Raw genomic sequence first — 26,231 nt, forward strand, 5'->3', positions numbered from 1 at the left:
ACCGTACATAGCCAACCGTGCTAATTGGAGGTGCGGGGGAAGGACAACAAACTAAACACAAAACGCAGTTCTGAATTGAACTGAATTGAGCAATGTATACCAAATATTTATTTAATTTGCTATCCGATCATTCCCATGAGAAAAATAAGTGGTCTCTCGCTTCCCTCTTTTGTGAGACACTGTAGACCTTGCCAATTTAATTGGACCTCCACAGCTTGGACATCACAATGTATCCTCTTTTTTCGGAGATCAAAGAAGTATATGTGTGGCCTTGTGTTCGACTCTGGGTGCGGAGCAGTTTGATGATCACTATCATGAGCACCTGGATGGAGTGGGAGGGTGTCTTGGCGCATTTTGAGCCAACCTCAAGGCCTTCGTCCAGGGTTCTCATTGTTACATAGCTCTCAAGTGAAACTCCTGCCTGCGGTGCCAAGTTCATTTAAATTAAAACACTTTTTAAAAAAAACCACTGCAACGCATGCATTATAATAACACTCAATGTGTGGGGGCGGGGCAAAGATGTTGGGGGCGGGGCAATGGAGGGGGGTGGCAAGGGGTGGTGGCAAAGGGGGTGGGGCAATGGAGGGGGGTGGAAAAAGGCGTGTGGGGCGGTGCAAGGGGGGGGCAAGATAGGGGCGGGGCAAAGGGTGTGCGGGGGGGGAAGGTGTGGGGGCGGGGCAAATGTGTGTGGGGGGGGAAGGTGTGGGGGCGGGGCAAAGGTACGAGGGCGGGGCAAAGGTGTGGGGGGGTGGGGCAATTGTGTGGGAGCGAGGCAAGTGGGGGGGGGGGGAAAGGTGTGGGGGCGGGGCAAATATGGGAGGGGGGGGCATGGCGACTGTGTGGGGGCGGGGCAAAGTGTAGAGGGGGTGGGCCTTAGGAGCGAGGGGGGCTATGAAGGGGGGGGGGGGGCTCAGTGGGGGGAGGGGCTATGAAGGGGGGTGGGCTCAGTGGGGGAGGGGGGATAACCGAGAGGCGCCGTGGGGAGTGGCGCGTCAGGGCGAAGGGGGCAGCTCGAAGCGAGCGGACACCGCGAGTTCTCGCTCTCTTCTCGCGCTCTCAAGACAGAAGAGAACACAGCCATAGAAGAAGAACACCGGGGAGAAATGACCGCGGAGTTTGTGTTCGCCGCCTCCACATAGCGACGACGCACGGAGGTAATCGTCGAGGACGAGGAGGAAGGCTGCCGCCCTGTACAGGTGAGAGGAGGGACCCCCCCCCCCCCGTACCTGGCGGGTGACGCAGCGGGGGCCACGGCGCCCTGGATCCCGCGGGAGAAACACCGCCACCCCCCCCCCCCCCCGAGTCTTTACATTGCGTTGCTAACCTCGGTCCGAGTCGAGGACATTTTGTGTTGTTGTGTTAATGCTCGCTGGGGTATTTCGTGCGAGGGTTTTGTTGTGTGAGTCACTGGCGTTGCCCCACCACCACCACGAACCCGGCCACCCCACTCGCCCCCACCACCACCATGAACCCGGTCACCCCACGCGTTGCCCCCCCCCACCCCACCACCACCAGAACCCGGCCACCCACTCGTTGCCCCCACCACCACCATGAACCCGGTCACCCCACGCGTTTGCCCCCCCCCCACCACCACCACACGAACCCGGCCACCCACTCGTTGCCCCCACCCACCCACCCACCACGAACCCGGTCACCCCACTGGTTGCCCCCCACCACCCACGAACCCGGCCCACCCACTCGTTGCCCCCACCACCACCATGAACCCCGGTCACCCACCTCGTTGCCCCCCCCCCACCACCCACCACGAACCCGGTCACCCACTCGTTGCCCCCCCCCCCACCACCACCACCATGAACCCGGTCACCCACTCGTTGCCCCCCACCACCACCACGAACCCGGTCACCCACGCGTTGCCCCCCCCCCCCCACCACCACCACGAACCCGGTCACCCGAGTTCCATCGGTGTCTTGGGTTTAGTTCCATCCCTGCTCAGGGCCGACGCCGGTGACCATTACCCCAACCCGGTTCTGGACCTCCAACCTCGGGTCGACTCAGCCTCAAACGATGACCGTGGTGCTGTGTGTAGTAAACATCGCCACTGGGGAGACAAAGGCGGCCGGGCGTGGTGATGGTCACCCACCACCCCCCCCTCCCTCGTGTGCCGTGACGGTCTTCATAGGTGCTGCTACTCGCTAACAGCACTTGCCCCAAAGAGTTGGTAAAGGCTATACGGAGTGGCTTTGTCTTTGTGTGTGTTCTGGCATGTTCTGCTGTGAGAGATTGTGTATGATTGTGTTGTATGATTGTGTCACGGTATGTGCGAGTTACATGGGGTGGTGTGAGCTACATGGGGTGTGATGGGGGTATGTTTGTGATGTGAGTTGGTGTGTGTGTGTGAGACGCAGTCTGTGATGGTGAATTTCTGCGATGGTAGCGTAAAATTGTAAATCTCTTATTATGTAACCAGCTTCCTTATGTGCACCGTGTCTGTATTGTGCTTTTGTTCATGTTTACACCAAAAGTGTATGCGAGTTCCGTATATGTTTGTCTATGCTAGTACTTTTCGATTTAAAGCTTTCGTGACTGCAGGGATTCATCTTCTTGGTTCTTTCGGTAAAGTCACGTAGAAGGGAAGTAATAAAATAATAAAAATAAAACATAATAAAATAATTATCACGACGTTTCGGCCACAACGCAAGCAGCCGTCCTCATTCAGACGCTGTCTCCCCGACAGACCTGGTCTTCACCTGAGGACGGCTGCTTGCGTTGTGGCCGAAACGTCGTGAGAATTTTATGTTTTATTTTTATTATTTTATTACTTCCCTTCTACGTGACTTTACCGAAAGAACCAAGAAGCTATGCTAGTACTGTGTGTGTTTGTATGTGTGTGTGTTGTGTTGGATTGTCTTTGTATTGTATGTGTTAGTTTTTATGTGTTGCTTGTCTGACTACAGTACAGGATATGTAATTTAGATACACATACTTGTGTACATGTGTTTTATTACGTTATGAGTGAGACGATGTGTAACTGGTGTTTTACGATTCGGCATCCAAATGAGTACCTGGTTCGCTGTGTAAAAACATCGCCACTGGGGAGACAAAGGCGGCCGGGCACGGTGCTGGCCACCCACCTCCTCGTGTTGCTACTCGCTAACAGCACTTGCCCCAACAGTCCGTTACAGGCTACACGGGGGATCTTTGTCTTTGGTGACGTGACCTATCGCAAGGGGCTTCTCCACGTGTCGGCCACTGTGCCGGCATCCGTGTCAAAATTGGCGAAATGTAAGACAATTAACCCCCACAATTGACGCAAATTTGTATTTGCATAGCAATCATCGCCCCTCTGACAATAAAACGTGGTTGTAGGACTTCCGAAAACGAATCATGGACTCGGTAGTAAAAACGCACTTACTTAATCGGCCTGGTAACTCACCATAGAGCGAGTTGATTGTAATCTACGGTAAATGGTCGCAATTTTATTTCCTAGTTGACTCGGCCCATTACTGTATGCCAGTATAAAGTGTGTACCAATTTGTGTGGAGGTGGTTTTCATATATAGACTCACACCCCACCATAGCAATGTAGATTTTCCACCGCTGGAAACAGATATCACTTTGACGTTTTATTTGTGTGTGTGTCGTGGATATAGTTTTGTGAGTACAGTATAGGCATGTGTATATGAAGTATATATGTCTGCGTGTATATCTGACATGTTACTATATGCATGACTGAATGTTTGTCTGCATACGAGTGCATGTATATGCAATGACACGGGCAGTGGCGGTGGTGCTGAAAACACGCTGACCTTAGATCGAATTCCCTGCTATGGCCAACATCAGAACCTGTCCTGGTTCCTCGCCTCGGTCGACTCCGCTTTAAATGAGTACCTGGTGTAGTGTAACATCAGCACTGGGGAAACGAAATGGGGTTAGCCGTGATTATGGTCACACAACAACCCTCGTGGTCTGTTCCGGCTTGAATTGTTACTCGAAGAACATTTCTTTGCTGCCTGAAGACTGAAAGATTTTAACTGGTAAGACCTACTGGCATATTTAGCTCTTTTAAGAAGCAATCTGGCTACGAATGATAGCTCAATGAAGTGGCTTATCACGTGGAAATTGATGGCAGCAGTTAAATACTTTAAACGCATGTTTCTAAATGTGGAGGGAAAACCGGAGGACCCAGACATAAATCCATGCCACCACGAAGAGAACATGCAAACTCTAAATATATAGGCGTCGGGGTCAGGATCGGGATCGAACCCACAACTCCTGTATATCAGGCGAGGTAGTTAACATCTCGACACCGTGTTAAATATCGTACACCTTGGGTTCACGTGTGGGCAGAGGAAAGGATGATGAGGCAAGACCTCTCCAGGCAATGGCGGAATTCCCCACTTCAAGATGGTATCAACCTGTTCTTCTCACCCACTGCATCATTGCCGTGAACTGCAAGACTGATTGAAATAAAAGTGCGTTCCTTTTTACTAAATGGGATCACCAGCCAATACTTTCATGGGTGCTATTTTGACAGTCGGTTTCCTTTCTCAAGTAATTTGATTGGGCATTTACATATATTTGTAAATCATTAAAGATTTCCAAGCTATATGAAATCTTGGCGGTCTTCACACATTTTTTTTTCAGCGAAAGCCCAGGCTAAGTTCCCTTGCCTGATACAATCACCTGTGTCGTAACTGATGGTGTATTTCTGTCCTTTACATTTTTAGGGGGCAAATGGATATTAATTAAGATTACCATGCAGACACCAAGACCTATGCTCAATTATCAATGTCAGCAGTGAATCCTTTTAAATGACATTTTTAGAAGGATTTGGTGAGGATTATTTATGATTGGACAGTTTATATATTTTTTGCAGAACCTATGGAATCTGTTGTGTAATGATCACCGATGTGTTTTTTTTTCTCAGAATACCTCCAGATGCCATTGCTACCAGTGTACGTTGTTGGAATATTGTGCCAACTGCAGAAGTGATTTACTTTTTCACATTATGACAGGGTAGGCTGTGTTAACAGCTGAGTTAATAGTAATGACGTGAATATGTTCGAAATAACCAACGAGTAAGAATATGCATTTATACTGGTGGAATCTGATGCGGTATAAAGCTCTCTTTCACAGCTGTCCAACAACAATTATTGCAATGCCGTTCTGTTTGGTTCCTCTGCCCAAGTCCTGGATAAACTGCAAAATGTTCAGAACTTGGCCGCCAGAATATCTTCAAGAGTTCCAGCTTGTGAACATAATAGTCTGGTCTTTGCCCCTCTTCATTAGCTTCCTGTAAAGTTCAGAGTGGAGTTTAAAATTCTCCTGACATATAAGGCTCTCAAATATGGACGACCAAGTTATCTGACGTGCCCCTATTGGACATTTTAGCCCGTCCCTATTGGACATCTGTGGAAAACAGCGTTATAGCTCATCGGATTCTTCCAGTAAAAATAAATATTCTGATTCTGATCTCCCTGATTTACTAACCCCATATGAGTCGCCATCCCAAAGGCTTCGTTTTTTTATGGCATGAGCTCTGCGCATTTTACCGGATGTGGCTCCTCCGCATAATTGGTGGCCGTCCCTTCTGTTCTGCTCCTCCTGTCTGTGGAATGCCTTGCCCAATGTTGTTCACAATCCGGAGACAACGGCAGTGCTTGAACCCCATTTCAAGACGCGTGCATTCTCTCGCTTGCAGTTCTCTTCTTTAAATTAGCTTCTATATACGTCTTGGTTCCATATCATAAAGAGGTGGGCCTTGTCTATACTATACAGTAATATCCAGCATTTGTTAAGCAAGCCTGGCTGCTGATGAGATACTGACATAACCGGTCCAGAGTTTGCTTGTGTTGAACCAATGCTGCTCTGAAGCTATGCTTGCCACGAGGCATTGTGTTCTACGGGAAGTGTAAGTACTTTTATTTGCTATATGGAGAGATATATTTTCTGCTAATTTATTTAGTGTGGCAAAGTGTGGTCGATAACACCATTAACTGACACGGAAGTCGACTGACAAAAGGAAACCTGGAGCTTGGACTGAGAGACGTGGAAACCTGGCACATACTGAGTGGACCAAGAGACGGGGAAACTTGGTTCTGAGTGGGCCTAGAGACAGGTTACGAGTGAACTATTATGCTGAGTGTCCTTTGCAATGACGTCAAAGATGAGACGTACGCCTGACAAACCGAAACTCTACCTGTACAGAAGCGTGTGTTTTGGCACAGTCTGCACTGTGGTTACGTGGGGCTGGGCCGGTTAACTCTGGTGGCTCAGATTAAGCGGTCAGATGTCAAGAGTTATGTTGTTACTGGTGCCGTGGAGAGGAAATGAGATTGGTTTAACGGTACGTGGTGGGTTACGATCCCAACAGAGACGTAGCCTCTGCACGGAGGAGGTGATTAGATGTTATCTGGACTTAACACTGCCATGGTCCAGGGTATAATTAGTAAGGTTACAGTTATTATTATGGTGAATATTAGGGCTAGCATCATGGGTTAGTTTTTTTAGCTCGTATAAGGGCTCGTGTTAGTGCAAGAGTTAGGGTTAATGGTGACATCGGATATAGGACTTGAGACTAGTACAGTGTAGGATTTTGAAGACCGGGTTGTGGTTCACTTTAGAGCTCCAGTAAGGGTTGAGTTTAAAAACATCTGGACATTTGTGACGGTGCTTCGTAGCTCATCCAATTTATCTCGGATAAATAAATATTCTGATTCCATGTGCTGTGGTTAGTGTTCAGCCAGCATTAGGACGAGTCACATGGGTCACTTGCCCCCTGGCTGGAGAATAGCAGTCTCCATGAGATGCCGTCAGGTGGCCCTATCATGGGCACGCTGCCACGCTCGTGATGGCACTAGGATTTAATGCTAGTTAGTACTAGTACTGTCAACGATGTTGGGGATAGTGTTTTAGTAAGAGTTCAATAAGGTTTTGTTGTTAGATGCGGCTAGGGCTATCATTTGTGTTCGGGCGAAGATGGGAACTATGACTGGTGCTAGGGTTAGTGGAACGGTTAGAGTTGTGAGTGAGGACTTGTTAATGGGTTATGCTCCGTGTTGATGATGGGGCCAGAATTTGTGTTTGGGGAGTGAAGATTGGCGATCGGAGGTAGGGTTAGGACCCATACTCGTGTGAGAATGTAACAGCCGGGGTTAGAATACTGATTGTAGCTCGGGTTTGGGTCACGTTGGTGTTGTTTGGGTTACTGCCGCGACAATTAGTCGCATAAGTCGATTGATCAACTGGAGATTACAAATCTAATCACGTTGTTGTGTGGTCGATTGCTCGAGCCCCCTACAAACCATGCCCAGTTAGGCACGGCAATTGTCATTGACCTCGCCAAGTGCTGCTCGTCACCTCCCGTTCCAAAGACAAAGCTTGGGAGATCGGGTGAAACTTTTTTCTTATCTGTTTTCGCACTATCTGATTTATCGAGCAATTAAGCCCGAACAATGGTAGAGCCAAGTGATCACTTAAATAATCTGATAGCCCGGTTCAAGATAAGATTATGGTTCAGAGGGGAGTTGGTGTTTGCGCAGGGTGTGTGTTCAGGGTAGGGCTAGTCTTGTGGGGTTAGTGTTGCGATTATAGCTGAGGTTTGGCGTTTGTGGTTGCACTGCGTATACACGTGACATGTATGGAGTTGCCCCCCCTTGTGCAATGAGCAGCACACCGCTCAGTGGGGGTTGTTTAGTGGATGTGGTGCCCTGCGGGGTGGGCGGTACCAGTGCATGGGCTGCACCGTGGCTATATTGTGTGAATGTCTGCGATTGACAGCGCACTGTTCTACAAACCCGACGACCCGCTCACGACCAACACTCGTGGTGATTGTCGATTATAATCTGAACCGGTCAGGGGCTGCCTCTGGGTTGACTCAACCTCATACGAGTACCTGTTGCGGTGGTGCGTAAGCCATCGCCACTTAGGGAGACAAAGGCGGCGGGACATGGTGCTGCCCACGCACCCCCCTTCCCATCGTGTGTCTTGGTGGTCTTCATAAGTCCTCGCTCACAGCACTCCACAAGTCTGTTAAGGCTATGGGGGGCAGGGGGGGATCTTTGTCTTTGTATGAATATTTGAAATGGTCCTGAATTTCCCGAGATGAGCCTTAAATGAGTCCCGGTTGCAATGTGTAAATGAGCACTGGGGAGACAAAAGTGTCTAGGAGTGTTTTCTGATCACACCGTCTGTTCGCTCACAGAACTCGCCCCAAAAGTCTGTGAAAGTCATTAACAGTTCAGGTATCCCTCGATTTACGAAAGGATGCGTCTTTCAAAAAACACGTGTAAAACGAAATGTCGTAAATAGGAATGGCTTTTCTTATGAATAAAAAAAGAATAAAAACAGAAATTGGGATGAATTTCGGACAATCGTTCCAACTCTACTCCTAATCTAAAAATATTCACCTATGTCACTTTTCACAATCCAAAATAATAATAAATAACGTAAATATTTAAAACTATTGAATAATAATGTATTGAAAAAAAAAATATTTAATGGAAAGGTGATGTGGAGGCAGTTAGCATAACTTGCGTGGGGGCATTGGTCACTGGCGGAGTGGGGGAGGGATGGCACATGCCCCCCCAATGATCTGATCGAAATCCCTAATTTCGATCGGATCATTGGGGTGTATTAGTAATAAATCGGCATTTTTTGACCGCCACTGTTACTCTGTAGCATATTAGTATGTGCCAGCGACTCTATGAGATGATAGGACAATAGTCCGAGTCCATAATTGGCAATAGGTACCGGCAAAGCGGTTATAAGTGACTCGCAGAATTGTGTGCAGTTGCGTATACAGCACACGACTTCCCTGAAGGCATCAACACCTTCAGCGAGCGCGACGCCGATCACACAACACGGTTCGAATTCAACCCTCGATCGATGGCTGAGCCATCGCCGCACACCCGTCGAATAAAAAGCAAGGGACAAGTCCTCACTTACTAACAACTCCTCTATCATTTTTCATTGCTGGAGGGGTTGCCCCCCCTACCTGAAAACCCTGGCTCCGCCATTGGCAGGGGTTGCCCCCTCGTCCCCAGGTAGCCAATGCTACGAGTTGGGTCCCTCCTTGACAACCACCATTAGAGAGATTTTTTCAACAACAGTGTAAAAGAACAAAAACCTATCTAAAACGGAGTGCCCCCACAGCGCTAAATCTTCGAGATCGTGAGCGTAACGATGTGATTTGGCGAGAGGAGCCGTGATACAATAGCCTAGGTGCGACCGTGCGAGACGACTCAAATATTGGGGCCCCACCTGACCGATTGCCGTACCTCCTGAGCTTGCGTCTTTACTACGCCACTATGGAGGCGTTGCTGTTGCACTGCAGCAACACCGTGACTCTGTCGCGGATGGGTGACGACGCACCCTCCCGGGGTGGCACTTTGTTTAACCTCGTGGCGCGTGTGGCCGTAGTGAAATTTCTTTCACGCAGAAATTTAATTTCGTCTATGGAAAAGTGTCCATGATTGGTCAAACCGAACGTTCGTAAATAGAGGGATGACCTGTACATGGGATATTTGTCTATTGTGTCTTTATATAGAACTCTTTCTTATCCACATTGATACGAGGGACCAATATCGCCGGTCCTGTTACTCTTATCTGCGGGGTAAAATATCACGGATAAAAAGAAGAAAATGGGTTGCGGGCAAAATGAGTTTTAAGCGGATTTTAACAGTTTCCGAGGATAATAGGAGTCGCGGGTAATAGGGCTGTGGATAAAGGGGAGTTCTGTATGTATGTGGGAGTGGTTGTGCATTTATTGTTGCACTGTGCTTCAAACTCTGTAACCTAGGTGTAATTCAGAGGCCATGGCTAACACCATTTCCACGGAGCTTCATATCTGGTCCAAAGCCTTTAAATCGGTTTATTCTGCCTTAAATTAGTACTCAGTGTGGTGGTGGTGGTATGGCAACATCTCCAAATGGGAGTGAAATTTTGCCGGCTGTGGTGATGGCCACACCACCCCCAACCAGATCGTGTGCAGTGGCGACCTTTTAACTATCCAAAGAACACGAATTGGAAGAGTTGACAAACGCTTTGGCATTGCAGCACCAACGTTTTGGAACAAGCTTGTTTCCTCACTTCACAATATTCGGACGCAGAAGATTAGTGTCACATTTGCCAATGGCATTTATAAATTGAACCTTTAACAAATGTATTGAGAGTTCAAATTGAATTTCCAATTTTTATTAAGGGCGACTGTGTTATCTTGGTGTGGTCTGGGACTGTTTTTGCTGTTGTTTTGCTGCCTTTCCGAAGCTTGGGAATTGATGATGCAAGTCGAACTTATATTCTTTTGCTTAAAACTTTCGTGACTGCAGGAATTCATATTCTTGGTTCTTTTTTTTCTATCTACGTGACTTTACCGAAAGAACCAAGAATACGAACTTACATAATGTATTGATTGAAGGGGCGCCACAGTGGTGTGACGTTATCTTCCTCGTCCGGTATGCAGGAGGCCGGGGGTTCGATCCCCACCCAGACGCCTGCTGCTGCTGTATATTTGGTGTTTGCATATTCTCCCTGTGGTCGTGTGGATTTTTTCTCCGGGTCCTCCGATTTTTTCCTCTCCATTCAGAAATATGCGTTTACACGGTTTAGATTATTTTGGTACTTATTAATGTCCAAATGATAAGCTACTTTGTTGAGCTATCATTTGTGGCCAGGTCGCTTTGGAAAAATAAGTTAATGCCTCTGGTGTTTGCCTGGTAGGATGGGGATGGTTTAGTTTTATTTGTATGCGTTTGGGTGATTTGTTTACCTTGCTTGTCCTTTGTACTCCTATCATGTGTTTGTATTGTTTGTTGTTGTAACGTTCTTACCCGCCCCTTCTGAACATTTGTGAAAAAGAGCTTTATTCCTCATTGGATTCCTCCGGTATAAATACATATTCTGATTCTGATAGGTGCTCCCTAACTTCCGTTTGCCCCCGTGTACATAAGGGTATAGGACAGGGGTCGGCAACCAAAATAACAAGAAGAGCCATTTCTTTCCAATTCGGTACAAAATTCAGTATTTCAAGAGCCGCAATGCATCTGAGTACATACTGTACATACGTACATATCGTCAAGAAGCAGCCCGTAAAGAGCCGCATGCGGCTCCGGAGCCGTAGGTTGCCGACCCCTGGTATAGGAGGACCTCTGTGTCTGTGTGCCTCTATGCTTTAGCTTTGCAGGTTTGGTTATATGCGTGTGTTGTGTGTGCATGTAGACAGTCTATCATTGTATGCTGCGTGTGTGTTGTCTGGGTGTGTTAAGTATATTTTAGGTGGGTTTGTGTAAGTTGTGCACTAGGTGCATACGAGTTTGTGGTGAGTGTGTGTGTGGACGTTAGTGTTTTTGTGTTCATTCTTTGCGCTCTTTGCGAGATCTGTGTTAGTGTGTCTGTGTGTTAATGGTGGGTGTTTGTATGTGTTAAGGGGGTACATTTATGTGCCAATCGTGGGTTTGGTTATGCGTCTGTACTGTGCATTTGAGTGTTTTGGTATGCGTGCTTTTGTGTGTCTGGGTGTGATGGGTAATCGTCACTGGTGTTGGCTCACGGCCGACACCAGTGACGATTTATCTGAATCTGTCCTGCGACTCCCTATGTCGACTTCAGCCTCAAAAGAGTCCATGGTGCTGTGAGTCAACATTGCTAGTAGGGAGAGAAAGGTGGCCGCACGTGGTGTTTGCCACCCACCTCTTGTGTGTTGTGCCGGCCTTCATAGGTGATTGCTAGCAGCACTTGCCCCAACAGTCTACTAAGGCTATATGGGGGATCTTTGTATTTTATTTGTATGTGTGTTAGAATTGTGTTCGACGTGTGTTTTTCAGGTGTGCTTCAGGTGTGTTGCCTTGTCTTGTCCGACCGCATTCCTGAATTCCCTCCGCCCCACTCTGCCCTCTTACACACACACATATACACACATATCCATATAAATCATAAAAACATGTTTTACAGACCTATAAATTCACTCCTGCGTGAAGGTCCCCCCATTGTTTCACTCATGGGGGTTGTTTAACCATACTTCACCATGCTGGTCAGTGTGGTTTAGGGAAGAGTGTGCCCAGAACCGCTGATGTTAGCCAAAGCCGAGAATCGAACTCTGGTCACCGGGTTTCAGAGCGCAGTGAGCGAACCGCTGCTCCACTACTTTACCCCCAACATATACACACAGACACGTGCACGAACATACAGACATCAAGATGTATACATGCAAGTATTTTTAAGCAGGTGCTGTTTGCGAGCACCTAATGAAGGTCAGAATAGCACACGAGGGTGCGGTGTGGTAAGCACCACACTCTCCATATTTGTCTCTCTCATTGCCGATGTTTAAACACCACACTAGGTATTCACTTTAGGCTGAGGTTACCTAGAGGAGCCGAGGACCAGTTTAGATATGCATCACTGATGTTGGGAGAGGGCGGGAATGAAACTTGGGTAACTGGCTTCGTTGCGCAATACGTTAACCACTACACTGCCCTTCTCCAAACGAATATATCGAGGCACACACACAACATATGACGACAACACACCAACATCCGACATTTACTACTAACTGGCAGTGAAATCGCCACTGTATTTGTGCCAGGCTAGATATGATTTGAAGTCGCACAAAGTGCCAGAGGACCAATGGTAGGAGATCATAGGACATACTCGTGTGTTCCTGTTAAATTATTAAGATGACTGGGCAGATGTGCCATCTGTGATCCCCGCTGTGCCAACTTGCTATCTTTTATTTTCCTGGCGCTCTGCTTGTTCTCGTGAGTGTTGCTCTTTCTTCCCCTGCCCAAGCATATATCATGAGTCTCCTCCATAGAGGCCGATCTTGACACTGCTGGTACTAGACAACTCCTCTCCAAGTCGACATTCGGCCCTTCCCTATTCTCTAGCCTGTGACGCACACCCATTTAACCACCTCCATTTGGCCAAACATAATCTGTGTGGGCATGCAGTGGCTGGGCATGTGGGCTACATGACCAAACCAATACATTGTTTGCCTTGGCAAGGAGCCCACTGTTGGAAATGTGTCTAAATCTTTCAGGTATATTTTAGTTTATATTCTGATATAGCCTGGGTAGACCCAGGGTGGGTTGTTGGCAGACCAGCCTGAATGCTTCAAGCCAGGTGTTCTTGTAAGGGAGAAGTCCGTGTTTTGCGAACCGAGGGGATATTTTCGTGGCTAAAACACTTGGAGCTTCATGTGGAGTGACAGTGACAGTATTACGCAGCCAATAAAAAAGATAATGGAGCTCTACTGATTCGGAGCAAGACATCTTCTGCCAAACCAGAGCTTGTCATAAACAGTATCTGGGCAAATCTTTTGTTTTGGTGGGGCTGTTGGTAAGTTTAGCTCATTGTGACTATCCAGGTTCAGCGGTATGGTCGCTCCTGTTTCCTAATCACCAGGTCATCGACATGCATAACAGAGTGCGCTGACATCCATTGACTCCCATTATATCTGTACCAGATGGAAATGACGCTAATAGATGCATGGATTGTTTCTTGAACCATGTGGTCAAAAGATGGGATGTTTTTGTTGTAATTTTCCTCCAATTGGAACTCAATTGTGCTATCACATGGCAGCGAAAGCCTTCACATTAGAGAAAGGCCCACATAAGTGAATATCGCAGGGCTACATCTGAGATCCCTTTGCACAGTGGCAGGCAGCACTTTCTCACCTGCCCCCCTGCTTGCCCAAATTAATGTTCAGCGCATAAGAGTCAAACTGATATTTTACATTCTCCAAGCTGGAATTTGGCCACTGTTGAATAGTAATGGAAACAGAGGACCAGGTCATGCTCTGATATGATGTAATGTTATGCTTCTTACTATGCGAGATCTCAAACACGGCTGTGTCTCTTGACAATTTGTAATGCTGGTGGCGCATTTGGAATTTAATTCGGAGTAAAAAGTTAAATATATAATAATTTTGTAAATGTGATGTTGCACATGTGTCTGGCGTGAGCAGGTTCTACATTGTACAAGTGAGTGGGTGACTGGGCAACTGTTTGAGTGACTGACTGATAGCGTGTGTGAGTGGGCTAGTGGTTGGGTGCATGAACTAGTGGGTGGGAGGGTGAGTGAGTGAACAACTGGCTGGGTGAGAAAGCGGGTACAAGAGTAGGCACACGAGTTTAGAAGTGGGTAGGTGGGTAGGTTATCGGGGAAGTCGACAAGTAGGTTGGGCAAATGGCGAGCAAGTAGATGAGTGGACTCGAGGGAGAATACGTGAACGAGTGGAGAGTAGGTGGGTTAGTGTGTAAGTGGGCGCGTGGGTGAGCGAGTGGATTGGTGAGTGTGTGAGTGTGCAAGCAAGATGTCAAACATGTGCCACTACAATGGTTCCATCGAATTCTTCTACAACAACAGCAACAAGGAGCTCCCGCACGAGTGGGGCACCCTTCAGGTGAGCCCCGATTAATCGGCATGACTCAATTAATCGTACTCATCTCTGTCAGTAACATCATCATCATCATCATATTGATCATCACCAGCGGCAGTACTAGAATAATCTGTCGGACCCAAAACCTCGCATGCTACCTAGAAAACGATGTGTTTTTGCCCATCTCCAGGGACTAGCATGCATGACAGCTGTTGTCAGGTGCTGCAGGGCAACACGGTGGTCAGCAAAGGACCATGTATCAAAATCCATTGTTGTACTGTACTATGCTCCCAACGTCTGCTCCCAAACGTCACCAAACTACACTGACTAGTGTGGTGAAATATTGTCCGCTAATCCCCTTGACTCACACAGGATGGGGAGGCCCTCATCCAGCAGTGGATTAATAAAAGCAAGTCTGAGCACGTAAATGCAATTCTCCATCCTTAATGAGTGTTTTGCGCACAGGCAAATAAAACTTAAAGAAAAACCCACGCACGCTATGGGACAGCACTCGAGGTGCACGCAGACTTGTTTCAAGAACCCACTTGCTGTACTGCCATGTCTCGAGAACTTCACGGCCTTAGCAAGTTTGGGAATCTCAAAAGCCTGGGGTTAAATTGTCACTGGCTGCTGGTAACCTGGAGCAGTCGACTGACTAGTAGCCACGGCCATGGCGTTAGATGTTGTGGATGTAGTGTGCCGGGCGCTGAAACATTTTCCTGGTTGCTCTACTCGCACGGCAGAATTATTTCTGCGTGACTGAGTGGCCCTTTCCCTGAAAGTGCCAGATTAGGGGAGTGGTATGTTCATAATAAAGTTTTTTTTTCTGGGTTAGATCACATAAAAATGAATGTGTCGATAACCCACCACCACCCGACATTGTAAGGTTTGTCACAATTCCGGAAAAATTGCCTAATGAAGCCGATTGTAATTACGAGCGAAACGTCACGGCACTCAAATGGTAAATGTTGTGGGTTTACTCCCCAACGCCGATGTGCTGAAGTAGTTACTAATTGGCACATTTTGTTTCCGTGACAAACTTTATGTAATAATTATCTGTGTCGGGTGGTGATGGGTTAACGCATTTGTGTCACGTGATCTAACTAAAAAAAATGAATAATATTGGTCGCTAAAGTCTACGTGTTAAATAGGCGTGGTATGTAACGAAAACCATTGTCAGGTTCATTACAGTGTCGCAGTCGGGGAGTCTGCCTTCGGAGCAGTTGGGGGGGGTCTCTTCACCTCTATTTGCGCCATGGGCTAGCAGTGGAAATTTCACATTCCCCATGGCGGGGGGGGGGGGGTCTGTCCAATGGACTTCCCACAAAGTGGTCCAAATATGTAGATTTTTTTCATCAATCGTGGAGGGATGATCGTGATTGTGTACATGTACAACCTTTTTGCCAGTCCAATGCTGGATGAAGGCCTCCCCATGTCATGTTGGTCATGGGCTTGGTTGACCATACTTCACCAGGCTGGTCAGCATGGTATTATAGTGAAGGGAGGAGGGGCTAGGACTGGTTCAGATATCCTTAGCAACCAAATGTTGCCAAAACGACAAGTGGGCTTATCTAGCGCCTTTTTGGGATGAGGACATGGTGCAATATTAAGGAACCCAGATATGTTTACTATGTCCAATACTTAGTAAACGTCGAATTACCTTTTTGACGACTCTGGAAGGCCCAATCTAGCAACAATTATCTCACTATATTGAGGTCCGTTCGCCGATGCCGTTTAGCTTTAAATGTTTGGCAAACGCTTGCATGCACCGTCTTCGCTCGCAGAGTGCCGACTGCGTTCCGGTCGTTATAACTTCCCTCTCTCTCTGATCGGCTGCGGCCATCAGGTGGTGACGCTGGTGCTGGGCATCTTGGTTTCGGCCCTCGTCCTCTTCGCCAACGGGCTCGTCATCGCCGCCGTCTACGTCAACAAGCGCTTCCACGTGCCCATCTACTACCTGCTTGGGAACCTGGCGGCGGCCGACCTGTTCGCGGGCATCGCCTACATTTTCCTGCTCGCGAACACGGGGCCCAACACGCGCAACCTCACCGTGCGGACCTGGATGCTGCGCCAGTCGCTGCTCGACACCAGCCTAACGGCGTCGGTCGCCAACCTGCTCGCCATCGCCATCGAGAGGCACGTGACCATCTTTCGCATGCAGCTGCACACGAAGATGAGCAAGCGGCGCGTGATGGTCGTGATCGCCATGATATGGGTGATCTCCGTCTTCATGGGCGCCCTGCCCTCCTTCGGCTGGAACTGCATCTGCAACATCAAAACGTGCTCGAACATGGCGCCGCTGTACAGCGACAGCTACCTGATCTTCTGGGCGACGTCAAACCTCGTGGTGTTTGTGGTGATGGTGGGGCTGTACGTGCACATCTACGTGTACGTGCGAAAGCAGACGCTGCGGATGTCTCGGCACAGCTCGTTGCCGCGCAAGCACAAGGAGACGACGATGAACCTGCAGAAGACGGTCTCCATCATCCTCGGTGAGTGGTGGTGGCGGTTGATTTCCACATAGGCCACCACTTTGTTCAGCTATCAATTGTGGCCGGGCTCGCTTCTGCAACATAAGCTAACAGCTCGGTGGGCTTCACCTTGTGAGATGTACCAACTAGACGTCTGTGAAAAAGAGCTTTGTAGCCCATCGGATTCCTCCAGTATAAATAAGTCTTCTCATTCTAATTCATGTTTAGTAGAGGTATAACGATTCAATGTCGGGGCCGTTCGCTGAATTTTTGTGATTCAAGGTGATGACTTTGTGAAATGTTTGTTTAGTTGTTACATTGTGGTAATTGTAGCGTCCTCTAGTGGCTGCAGAGGTCATGTGTGCTCATTACAGATGACCTCTGTGCTCATTACAGATTACCGTTGGTACGGCTATTTTAATAGGCACAACAGACAGGAAGGACAAGCTCAAAGGGCTTGCATGATGCATAATGTATTATGCCTCAGTAATTCCCCCCCACCACGTGGGGCAAGAGCGCAGAAGCGTGGTCATCACATCTCCGCCTCTATAAAGGAACGAAACAGGTGGACTTCTCCACAAATATGGCTGTCGCCTGATGACGCAAGTTGTAATTACTGGCGAAACGTCGTACTCAGATTGTAAATGTTGTGGCTTGGCTCTCCAACATACCCGGGTGTGCTGTACGAGTGACGAATTGGCCACGTTCTGTTTACTTGACAACTCTTACTAGTTGGCTGTGTCGGGTGGTGGCGGGTTTTAACGACACATTTATATATGTATGCGATCTAACCCAAAAAACCTCTATTATGGACAGATGACCTGTAGGAATTGAAAATCATCGGTGGTCATACATGATCTGATGTGTGTACCGTGAGCTTAGAGAATCAATATTAACCGTGCATGTATGTGTGTGCAAGTGCGTGCATGTGTACATGGATGTACGCATGTATACACTGTATACTATGTTTTTACACAAATGTACACAGACATACAGAGCTTACATGCACACATACAAATGGACATGCTTGCATATGCTATGTTCAGAAGCTCAATGCCATTGTCGAGGTCTGCGAACCAGCCTCGAGAAGGCTTCAGGAGAGAGATCGTACTTGAGCAAAGATGTGTGCACATATTTTTCGTTTAACATATGCTCACAAATACTTGCATGTACCCTCAAATATACATGTACAACATGCACGCTCTGGTCCACTAGCAAAGGCAAAATGCCCTCGAGTAGCCTGGACAGACTGTTCGGGAAAGTGCTCGTAACAAGCACCTAAGTATTTATGTGTAACCAGGAGCAGGCTTTTCCCATGTTTAGAATTTTGCATCGCACTTACAAAGAAGGCAACTTACTTGGTTCACTAATGCTTGGAGGGTTGTATACTGTTAAGCAATTAGTTTTATGCTTAGAGCCAGAGGCTGACCCTGCTCTTTGAGTAAGGCGATCAACGTCTGGCCCCTAAAGTTTTATGGGCCCACATTCTAAAGCATGTTTATTTGCTTCTTTATTTTCCTAGTTATCAGCATGGACTTCACTATATTTGACCCAAACGTTGGCTTTCTAGCCCTTCTATAGCATCTATAGACCGTACGCCAAGTCACTAACTCGGTCACAATTGGCTGTGAGTCTTAAATGTGCTGTGATAATGAAAATACTCCTTCTGAGATGGTTACCGCTGATCAAGGTCCGAAGGCTTGGCACTGGTCAGAGCCAGGCTGAAACGTGTCTGGGTTTTAACAGAGTTATTACTCCACAATGTTTGAGGCTAGCACTTCATTTTCAGCCACTGTCCACACGCACAGAGGTACAAAGAAGAAGATCCTCTCTAGCCTACGCGGACTGTTTGGGGGCCATGGTGGCGAGATGTTAACTAGCTTGCCTGGTGTCCAGGAGGTCGTGGATTCGATCCTGACCCGTATTACTTTAGTATAAATACATGCAAATTGTGATTCATATGTTTTTTTTCTGAGTTTATGTGAACGAAAAGACAAATTCGCCCGTTTTCTCATTGAAAATAAGTAAATTAATAAATATCACTGTCCTGGTCACAAAACAAAAGTTTGTGGGGAATAATAGCCACTTTCTGTACTATTGAGGCATAAGCAATTAGGAAATAACACTTACTACCCAGGAACAAATAAAATTGTTACACAGTGTAATTAGCGGGTGACGTCACTCCACATGGGGGGGCGAGGCACCTCCTCCACCCTCCTCGGCGTCAACTCACAACCCTCACAACAAAGGCAGAACCCTCGCGTCACGCGATCTCCGTCACGCTATTGAGACATATAGAAGTAAAAAGGACGTCATGAGGAACAAGGGATTATAACTTTTAAATGAAATTGGTCTGTCACCGTGGCCTTACAAATTGCACACGGATGGATGCAATGAGTATCACGTCGCGGGCTGCTTTTCGCTTGCTAGTTTCAGATTTACTGCAATACACCCGTCGTCCTTGGGCGGGCAAAAGACGAGTTATAACTATAATATTCTATTTCAGACCCCTTCAAAATGAAGCTGCAAATATGTTTAACTTTTCTTCTTGAAACTCTACATGGCCCATAAATCGCAGCCATTTCCTGTTCACCTTGGAGTTGCACCAGAGATGTCCTCTGGCCCCTACACTGTAACGTCTTTATTGGCCATTTCGATGGAGAAGCATACCAAGACAGAACCAGTGGAATCTCAGTTTGGTGGTATAGATATAACGGGAACACAACACATCTGACCGAATCACCCGGAAAGTGCCCAATTGCATAAGACTTTTTGGAAGCTAAGCAGACTTGACCCTGGACGGTGCTTGGATGGGCGACCTTCATGTGTAAAATACCGATGCAGTAGGCGTTGTAGGCAGCAGAGGGCAGTGAAGAAAAATCCATTGTTCTGCACTCCCCACTCTCACCAACCCACATTGACCAGCGTGGTGAAATATGGTAAAATATCCCTCGTGGCCCGCAAGGCGTTGGGAGGCCCTAATCCTGCAGTGGATTGACAAAATAGACTGTACGTGTTTGCATTTCATGTCAATTACAATGTGAGGCTGAACAACACACTACCGCTCCCCACACCCTCACGCAAACACGTGTGTTTGTGCGAGGGTGGGAGGAGTGTTATGTGTGTGCGTGGGGGAAGCAGGAGTTTAGCGGTTAGCGTGCTGCATTACTACGAACCCGGCGACCCGAGTTCAATTCCCGCTCGGGGCCAACACCATTGACAAATATCTGAACCAGTCCTGGTCGACTGTCTCAAATGTGTGTCTGGTGCAGTGTGTAAACATCGCCACTTGAGAGACAACGGCGACCGGGTGTCGTGGTGGCCACCAAACGCCTCGTATGCTGTGCCAACCTTCATAGGTGCACCCTAACAGCACTTGCCCCAACAGTCTATTGAGCCTAAAGCGAGGAGATCTTTGTCTTTGTGTGTGCATATGGACTCTGCGATCTGCGTGTGGATGGAAGTATGTGTGGGAACTCGGCAATGTTGGTCGTGTCTTTGTACCCATCTGCTCTGAATTAAGTACCGAAGCAAAATCTGACCGCAGATGCACAAACACACACTCATCCGCTCACTCGCACACATGCACACTTAGACACACATGCACACTTAGACACACATGCATGTACAGTATGTGGACATACATACACGTTTTCCATTCATAAGTCTTTTCTCATGAAAATTTGAATGATATGTCTATATATACTGTACATTATTCAGTGTTAATAAAATAACATAGAGCCCTTGGCTGATCCGCTGCTGGATGAATGCCTCACTATGGCATGGTAGCCATGGGGGTTGTTTGACCTCACCTCACTGGTCAGGGTAGGATGGCTAAGGAGGGCCCCAGGACCAGTTTAGATATCACTCATCACTTAGGTCAGCTCACAATGGCTGGTAATCAAACACAGGTTTCTGGATTCATAGTGCAGTGCACAAGCCACTGTTCCCTCTACATATACATAGATCAAAACATATACAGTACACACAACAACAATCACCATTCTTTGGCAATTGGCGGTGATTTTACCACAGCTAGGTAAGGCCACATGAAGTGGTGTGAAGGCTTGCTAAAAGAAGGTTACGGAACACCCAGGTGTTATGGGTTAACTGGTTGAGCTAAATGGCAGATGCGCCACCCACACTGCTGGCAGATGACCCCCCTCCCCCCACCTTGAATTGCACATATCTCTCAAGGATCTGTGAGCTGCTCCACACAGTCTGAAGAAACCTAGGATGGGTCATTGGCAGGACGGCCTGGATGTTTTTTTTGCCAGCCCATGTGTTCCGATAAAGGGGGGGGGTTCACCTTTCGCAAGCAGAGAGAAGAGAATGCGTAGTTGTGGCTGAGAATACCTGAATATTATTGTCGCTCGCATAGAGCACAGCTGGTTTAAAGAAAAATGCTACTCCAATGGATTTCGAGTGAGGCCTCTGCCACCAAACCAGAGCTGACCACGAGCACACTGCTCAAATTACAGGCGCTCATCTTCTTGGTTCTTTCGGTAAAGTCACGTAGAAGGGAAGTAATAAAATAATAAAAATAAAACGCTGTCTCTCCGACAGACCTGGTCTTCACCTGAGGACGGCTGCTTGCGTTGTGGCCGAAACGTCGTGAGAATTATTTTATTATGTTTTATTTTTATTATTTTATTACTTCCCTTCTACGTGACTTTACCGAAAGAACCAAGAAGATGAATCCCTGCAGTCACGAAAGCTTTAAATCGAAATTTACAGGTGCTCCTTCACCATCTTAACAGCAATCTCAGTACTCATTGAGAGTTGTAGAGTAGTGGAATGTTCGATGACACTATATATCGGCAGATGTTTTTTTTTTGCAGGGTTCTAATGGTTTGGCTGCATCTGTGTCAAACTTCAGGTTCAGCAGCAGGATCTCAATCTCATTCTCGGAGTGAGCAGCAGTTATAATCGGTGTTCACCAACAGCACTTGCCCCAGCAGTCTGTTAAGGCCAATTTGTCTTTGTCATCGCAACAGGAGCCTTCGTCATCTGCTGGACGCCCGCCCTCGTCCTGCTGCTGCTCGACGTCGTGTGCAAGAAGGGCTGCAACCTCTACGTCTATGAGAAGTTCTTCCTTCTGCTCGCCGAGTTCAACTCGGGTGTCAACCCCATCATCTACTCCCTGCGCGACCACGAGATGCAGAGTACCTTCCTGCAGGTGCTGCGCTGCCGCCGGCCACTCTACCTCGCCACCAACTCGGAGGAGGTGCAGATCACGTCCCTCCGGAAAAACGGGCCCAAGGCCGACGAGAACAAGGGGGAGGAACTGGCTCGCAATGACGAAAACCTGGAGGGCAGCAGACGGGGTGACGGTGGTGGAGGTCTGCCGTGAACCGGTCCCTTTTGCTTGGGTGAGGAAGAGGGTTGATTTGCGATTTGATGGATTGGTCCAAACGGGTCATTTTGCTCGGTGACTTAATTTGACTGCTCACTCGACCACTCGCTTACTAACTCACTGAACCACTTGTTGAACCACTTGCGCGTACTGGACCACTCGCTGAACTCGTCACTCCACACTCGGTTGTTTGACCTTTCTCTCAACTGCTCGCACGTTGACCCACCTATTCACCCATTCCCAAATCGTCTATTAACATACAAGACAGGCAGTTACACAGACTTTTACAGATAGAGGGACACATTTTCAACAGACAGATTCACAGACACAGAGCATCTGCCCTTATTGGGGTTCATCAGCACTACATGGCCATTTGCTGCCTTGAGCATTGTGTGTATAAGATGATCGCTCACTGCTGCTGCCTTGTGCTGTGGTTGTACCATTCCATCATCTCTGGGTGTCATCTTCACGGCCACAAGGGTTCGTTAACACTACTTGGTCATCCTCCTGCTACTTCCTGACTAAAATAATATGACGTTCTCATTGAAGTTCATCAGCATGCTGTGGTCAGCCACTCGCTGCTACATTGTGTGCAGGTTGATGACACCATTCCCATAGTGACTCTTCAGCGTGACATATGCAGTCATGCATCGCTGCCTGATGTGAAGGGACTGTGTTTCAGCTTTCACTGGGTGTCATCACCACCCTGGGGTGAGACTTAAATCAATACAGAGTTTGTGTGGAGATGGATGAGACTCGTGTGTGTGCATGTATATGGATTTATGTGCGTGAGTGTGCGTAGTGAGTGGCACTGCTGTGGCCTGCACATTGTGCTGTGACCTGGGTTCAATTCTTGCCGGTGGATACCGGTGAGTGGTATCTGAATGTGCCTTGAACCTCGCCAAAGTCAATTCTGCCTTAACTGAGCACCTGGTGTGGTGTGAAAACATCAGCACTGGGGAAACAGGCCACGCCTCACCATCGTGTGCCATGAATATATTTGTCGTTGTGAGAGTCTATATGGGACATAAGGAAAGTATTTATGAAAGTGTCTTTATTGAAATTAAAATAAAAGACATGGACAAGGTTTGAGTTCCGCACACGCACAACATAACATTGAGTTCCATCGGTGACAATTGTTTTTGGGCCAATGTTTTGCATTGACTTTTTGTTATGCGGCAAATGCTCGACCAGTTTCATCTCATCGATAGGTGTAAAAGTTATCCGAGATGCACATGACAAATCATATTTATGCCAAGAAGTTGACATTCCCCATGCACTTCTCAGCACTGATGCACTTGTGCCATTGTGAAACCAATCTGAAAATGCCATTATGGTAGAACTCCGGCTTTGCATTTCCATATTTCTTTGGATGGCTGCTGTTGTCGGTTCTGACACTACTTCTGGCTTTTTAACAATAATAACACCAAATATATTGTCCATTTGGTCTTCACACCATTGCTATCGTGCAGGGCTATCGCGAAGACACTGCTTCGCCACAGATGGCTGAACCCACTTGCTGACAATGCTTTCACACGCACAGGTATTCCTGTAAACGGCATGAAAGCTGCCATCCGTATTTGGTAGCCGTAATTCCACCTTTTGTGCTGGAAAGTTGATCACATTTGAACGACACCCACCCACCACATTAAGGAGTGTTTTGTATGATAACTGCAGCGCCCCCCGTGTGGCAATGAATGGCAACACGTGGCTTTGTTCCATAAATGGCACAAATGCACATGGGTGACTATGCATAAATATCAGCATAGTGGACTCTGATTACGAGTTTTTGCACATCTCTTATGTATATTAGTGTGTGCCTGTTTATAAGTAAATTTGTGTGCTTGCATGTCTGCGTTTGTGCTTGGATCTGCTTGTGTGGACGTGCAAGTGTGTTCATGTGGGTTGACTCAGCCTTGTGTTTATACCCGGTACCATAACATAGGCACTCGTGAAACAAATGTAGATCGACGTGGTGTCGGCCGCACCACCCCCTAACTTGCCATGCCAGTCTTATTGTGTGTGTGTGCTCGCTGACAACTCTTCCTGCAACAGTGTATACGGCTGCTGTACAGGAAATAATTCCCTTTGTAATGTTTACGTACATGCCTGTCCATGTGTTCACGGATATGTTCATTGTGTTTTGTGTTTTATGTACATGAGTAAATGTTAGGATATGTGTGTGTGTATATATACTGTGTGTATTAATATTCCAGTAAACGTGGACCTTTGGGCCAACATTGATCCATGGGTTTTAACCACGTGCCAACATTGGACCAACATTTCATGTTTACTGAGATGTGCTCGTTAACGGCAGTTTCTTGTCCCAGTGGTCTATGAGACTAAAATGGGGGCTTCACTGTTTTTGTTTTTGGGGTGCCACGGTGGCGAGATGTTAACTACCTCGCCTGGTATACAGGAGGTCATGGGTTTGATCCCAACCCTGACGCCTGCTGTATATTTGGAGTTTGCATGTTCTCCCCATGGTCGCATGGATTCTTCTCTGGGTCCTCAGGTTTTTCCCTCCACATTTACAAACAAGCGTTTCGAGTATTTGGCTGATTCAATTTCCACGCGATAAGCCACTTTGTTGTTGAGATATCCTTTGTGGCCAGGTCGCTTATGAAAAGAGCTGTAAAGCTCAGTGAGTCTTACCTGGTAATATAACAAAAAATAGTTCAGCTTATGAAATTGTTTAGTTTTGTATGTTTTCCCTGTATTTATGTACATTTTAGGTCTGTTTGTATGCGTGTACCTGTTCAAATATAGTTTGATTGTATATGCATGCGCAAATATATATGTATGTGCAAATACTTTTGACTGGACTTTCATAAGGAGCCCATTCAAGGAAGATGTAACCCAAAATACAAATGGCTCTTCTCTTGTAGTTACGTGCGGACGTTGAAGGCACGTGACTATTAATTTCGTGAGCAATTTGATGAATTGCCATGATTCAGGTTCACGATTCGATTCAAGAATCTGCGGGTTTTTTATGCCTCGATTGTCCACGTTTTGTTCATGGCATCATCAGCCTCAACATAACCGTTAGTATATAGATTCTCAAACATTGTAAAAAATGTATCCTCATGTGCACTATTTTGGTGAAGTTAAGCATCAAATAGTGCTGGAGTTTAAACAAATATACTTGTTTGCTTGTATCATAGATGTCACAATCGATTCTAATCATCTCTTCGTTACACACTGGCTACAGACCGTGTGGCCCAGGTGGATGGTCACGATTTTGAAAATTCCCACGTGGGGGGAGGCTGACAATGACGATGAATGCGATATTTTTAGAGCCATTGCCATCACGCGATCGTGTGACATCTTAAACACAATGACAGTTGCGCTGTGGTCACGTCGCTTGGGCTGATCCTGAAAGTCACTTTAAAGTAATAAGTTCTTATCAGCGAAACTTGCAACTCGTGTGGTGGACATGCGGTGGCTTTGTGTAGCTCCAAGAGAAGAGCGATTTGTGTTGTGGATCACATCTTTGAGAGGCTCAGGGACTCGGCCCTGTATTCGTTATTTAACCTGTTACCCTTGTGTAGAGATTTTCACAACTTCACTTTGGCATCGGAGACCTGGTCTTCTGCTGGAGAAGCTGATGTCGTTATTAATGGTTGAATAAAGGATTTTTTTGGCAAATACAAAGTGTCAGCGCCTCTGCACAACTTAACAATAGGAAGGTGGGCGTCTTTGTTGGAGACCTGTCATGGTGGACATTCCTCACTCCGATTGTGGGGGTGGCCCAGTGTCTCCGTAGTGATACCCACTGGTGATTTACTACAAAGCGGTGATTGTTTCTAATTTTATGAGTCCAGGGATAGATGATGGGCTTCCATTTATGTTATAACCCCATTTAAAATAATTGATGACTGGGCAAATGTTTACTTTTATGTAATCAAATAGTGCTTGTGTGTAGCAATATGTGAATTGATCAAATAATTGGTTGAACGGTTCATTTACCTTAAAATAAAGGGTTTGCTTCTTTATTCATAATGAACTGTAACGCCCCACAAAAAAGCATGCAGATGGCAGATTAAAATGTACATGTACATCATCTTTCA

At 47.0% G+C, this 26,231-nt stretch overlaps 1 protein-coding gene across 1 annotated transcript; it reads left to right on the plus strand.

Moving 5' to 3' along the window:
- Positions 1–967: 967 nt before the first annotated feature.
- Positions 968–25,815, plus strand: LOC144740126 (lysophosphatidic acid receptor 1-A-like). Its single transcript, XM_078623008.1, has 4 exons — positions 968–1,196; positions 13,921–14,358; positions 16,181–16,826; positions 21,803–25,815. The coding sequence occupies exons 2-4, from the start codon at positions 14,269–14,271 to the stop codon at positions 22,156–22,158; spliced, it is 1,092 nt and encodes a 363-aa protein (XP_078479134.1). The 5' UTR covers positions 968–1,196; positions 13,921–14,268; the 3' UTR covers positions 22,159–25,815.
- The last annotated feature ends 416 nt before the right edge of the window (positions 25,816–26,231 follow it).

This window comes from Lampetra planeri, chromosome 3, assembly GCF_965212315.1.
Source record: "Lampetra planeri chromosome 3, kcLamPlan1.2.h2, whole genome shotgun sequence".
Lineage (NCBI taxonomy): Eukaryota > Metazoa > Chordata > Hyperoartia > Petromyzontiformes > Petromyzontidae > Lampetra > Lampetra planeri.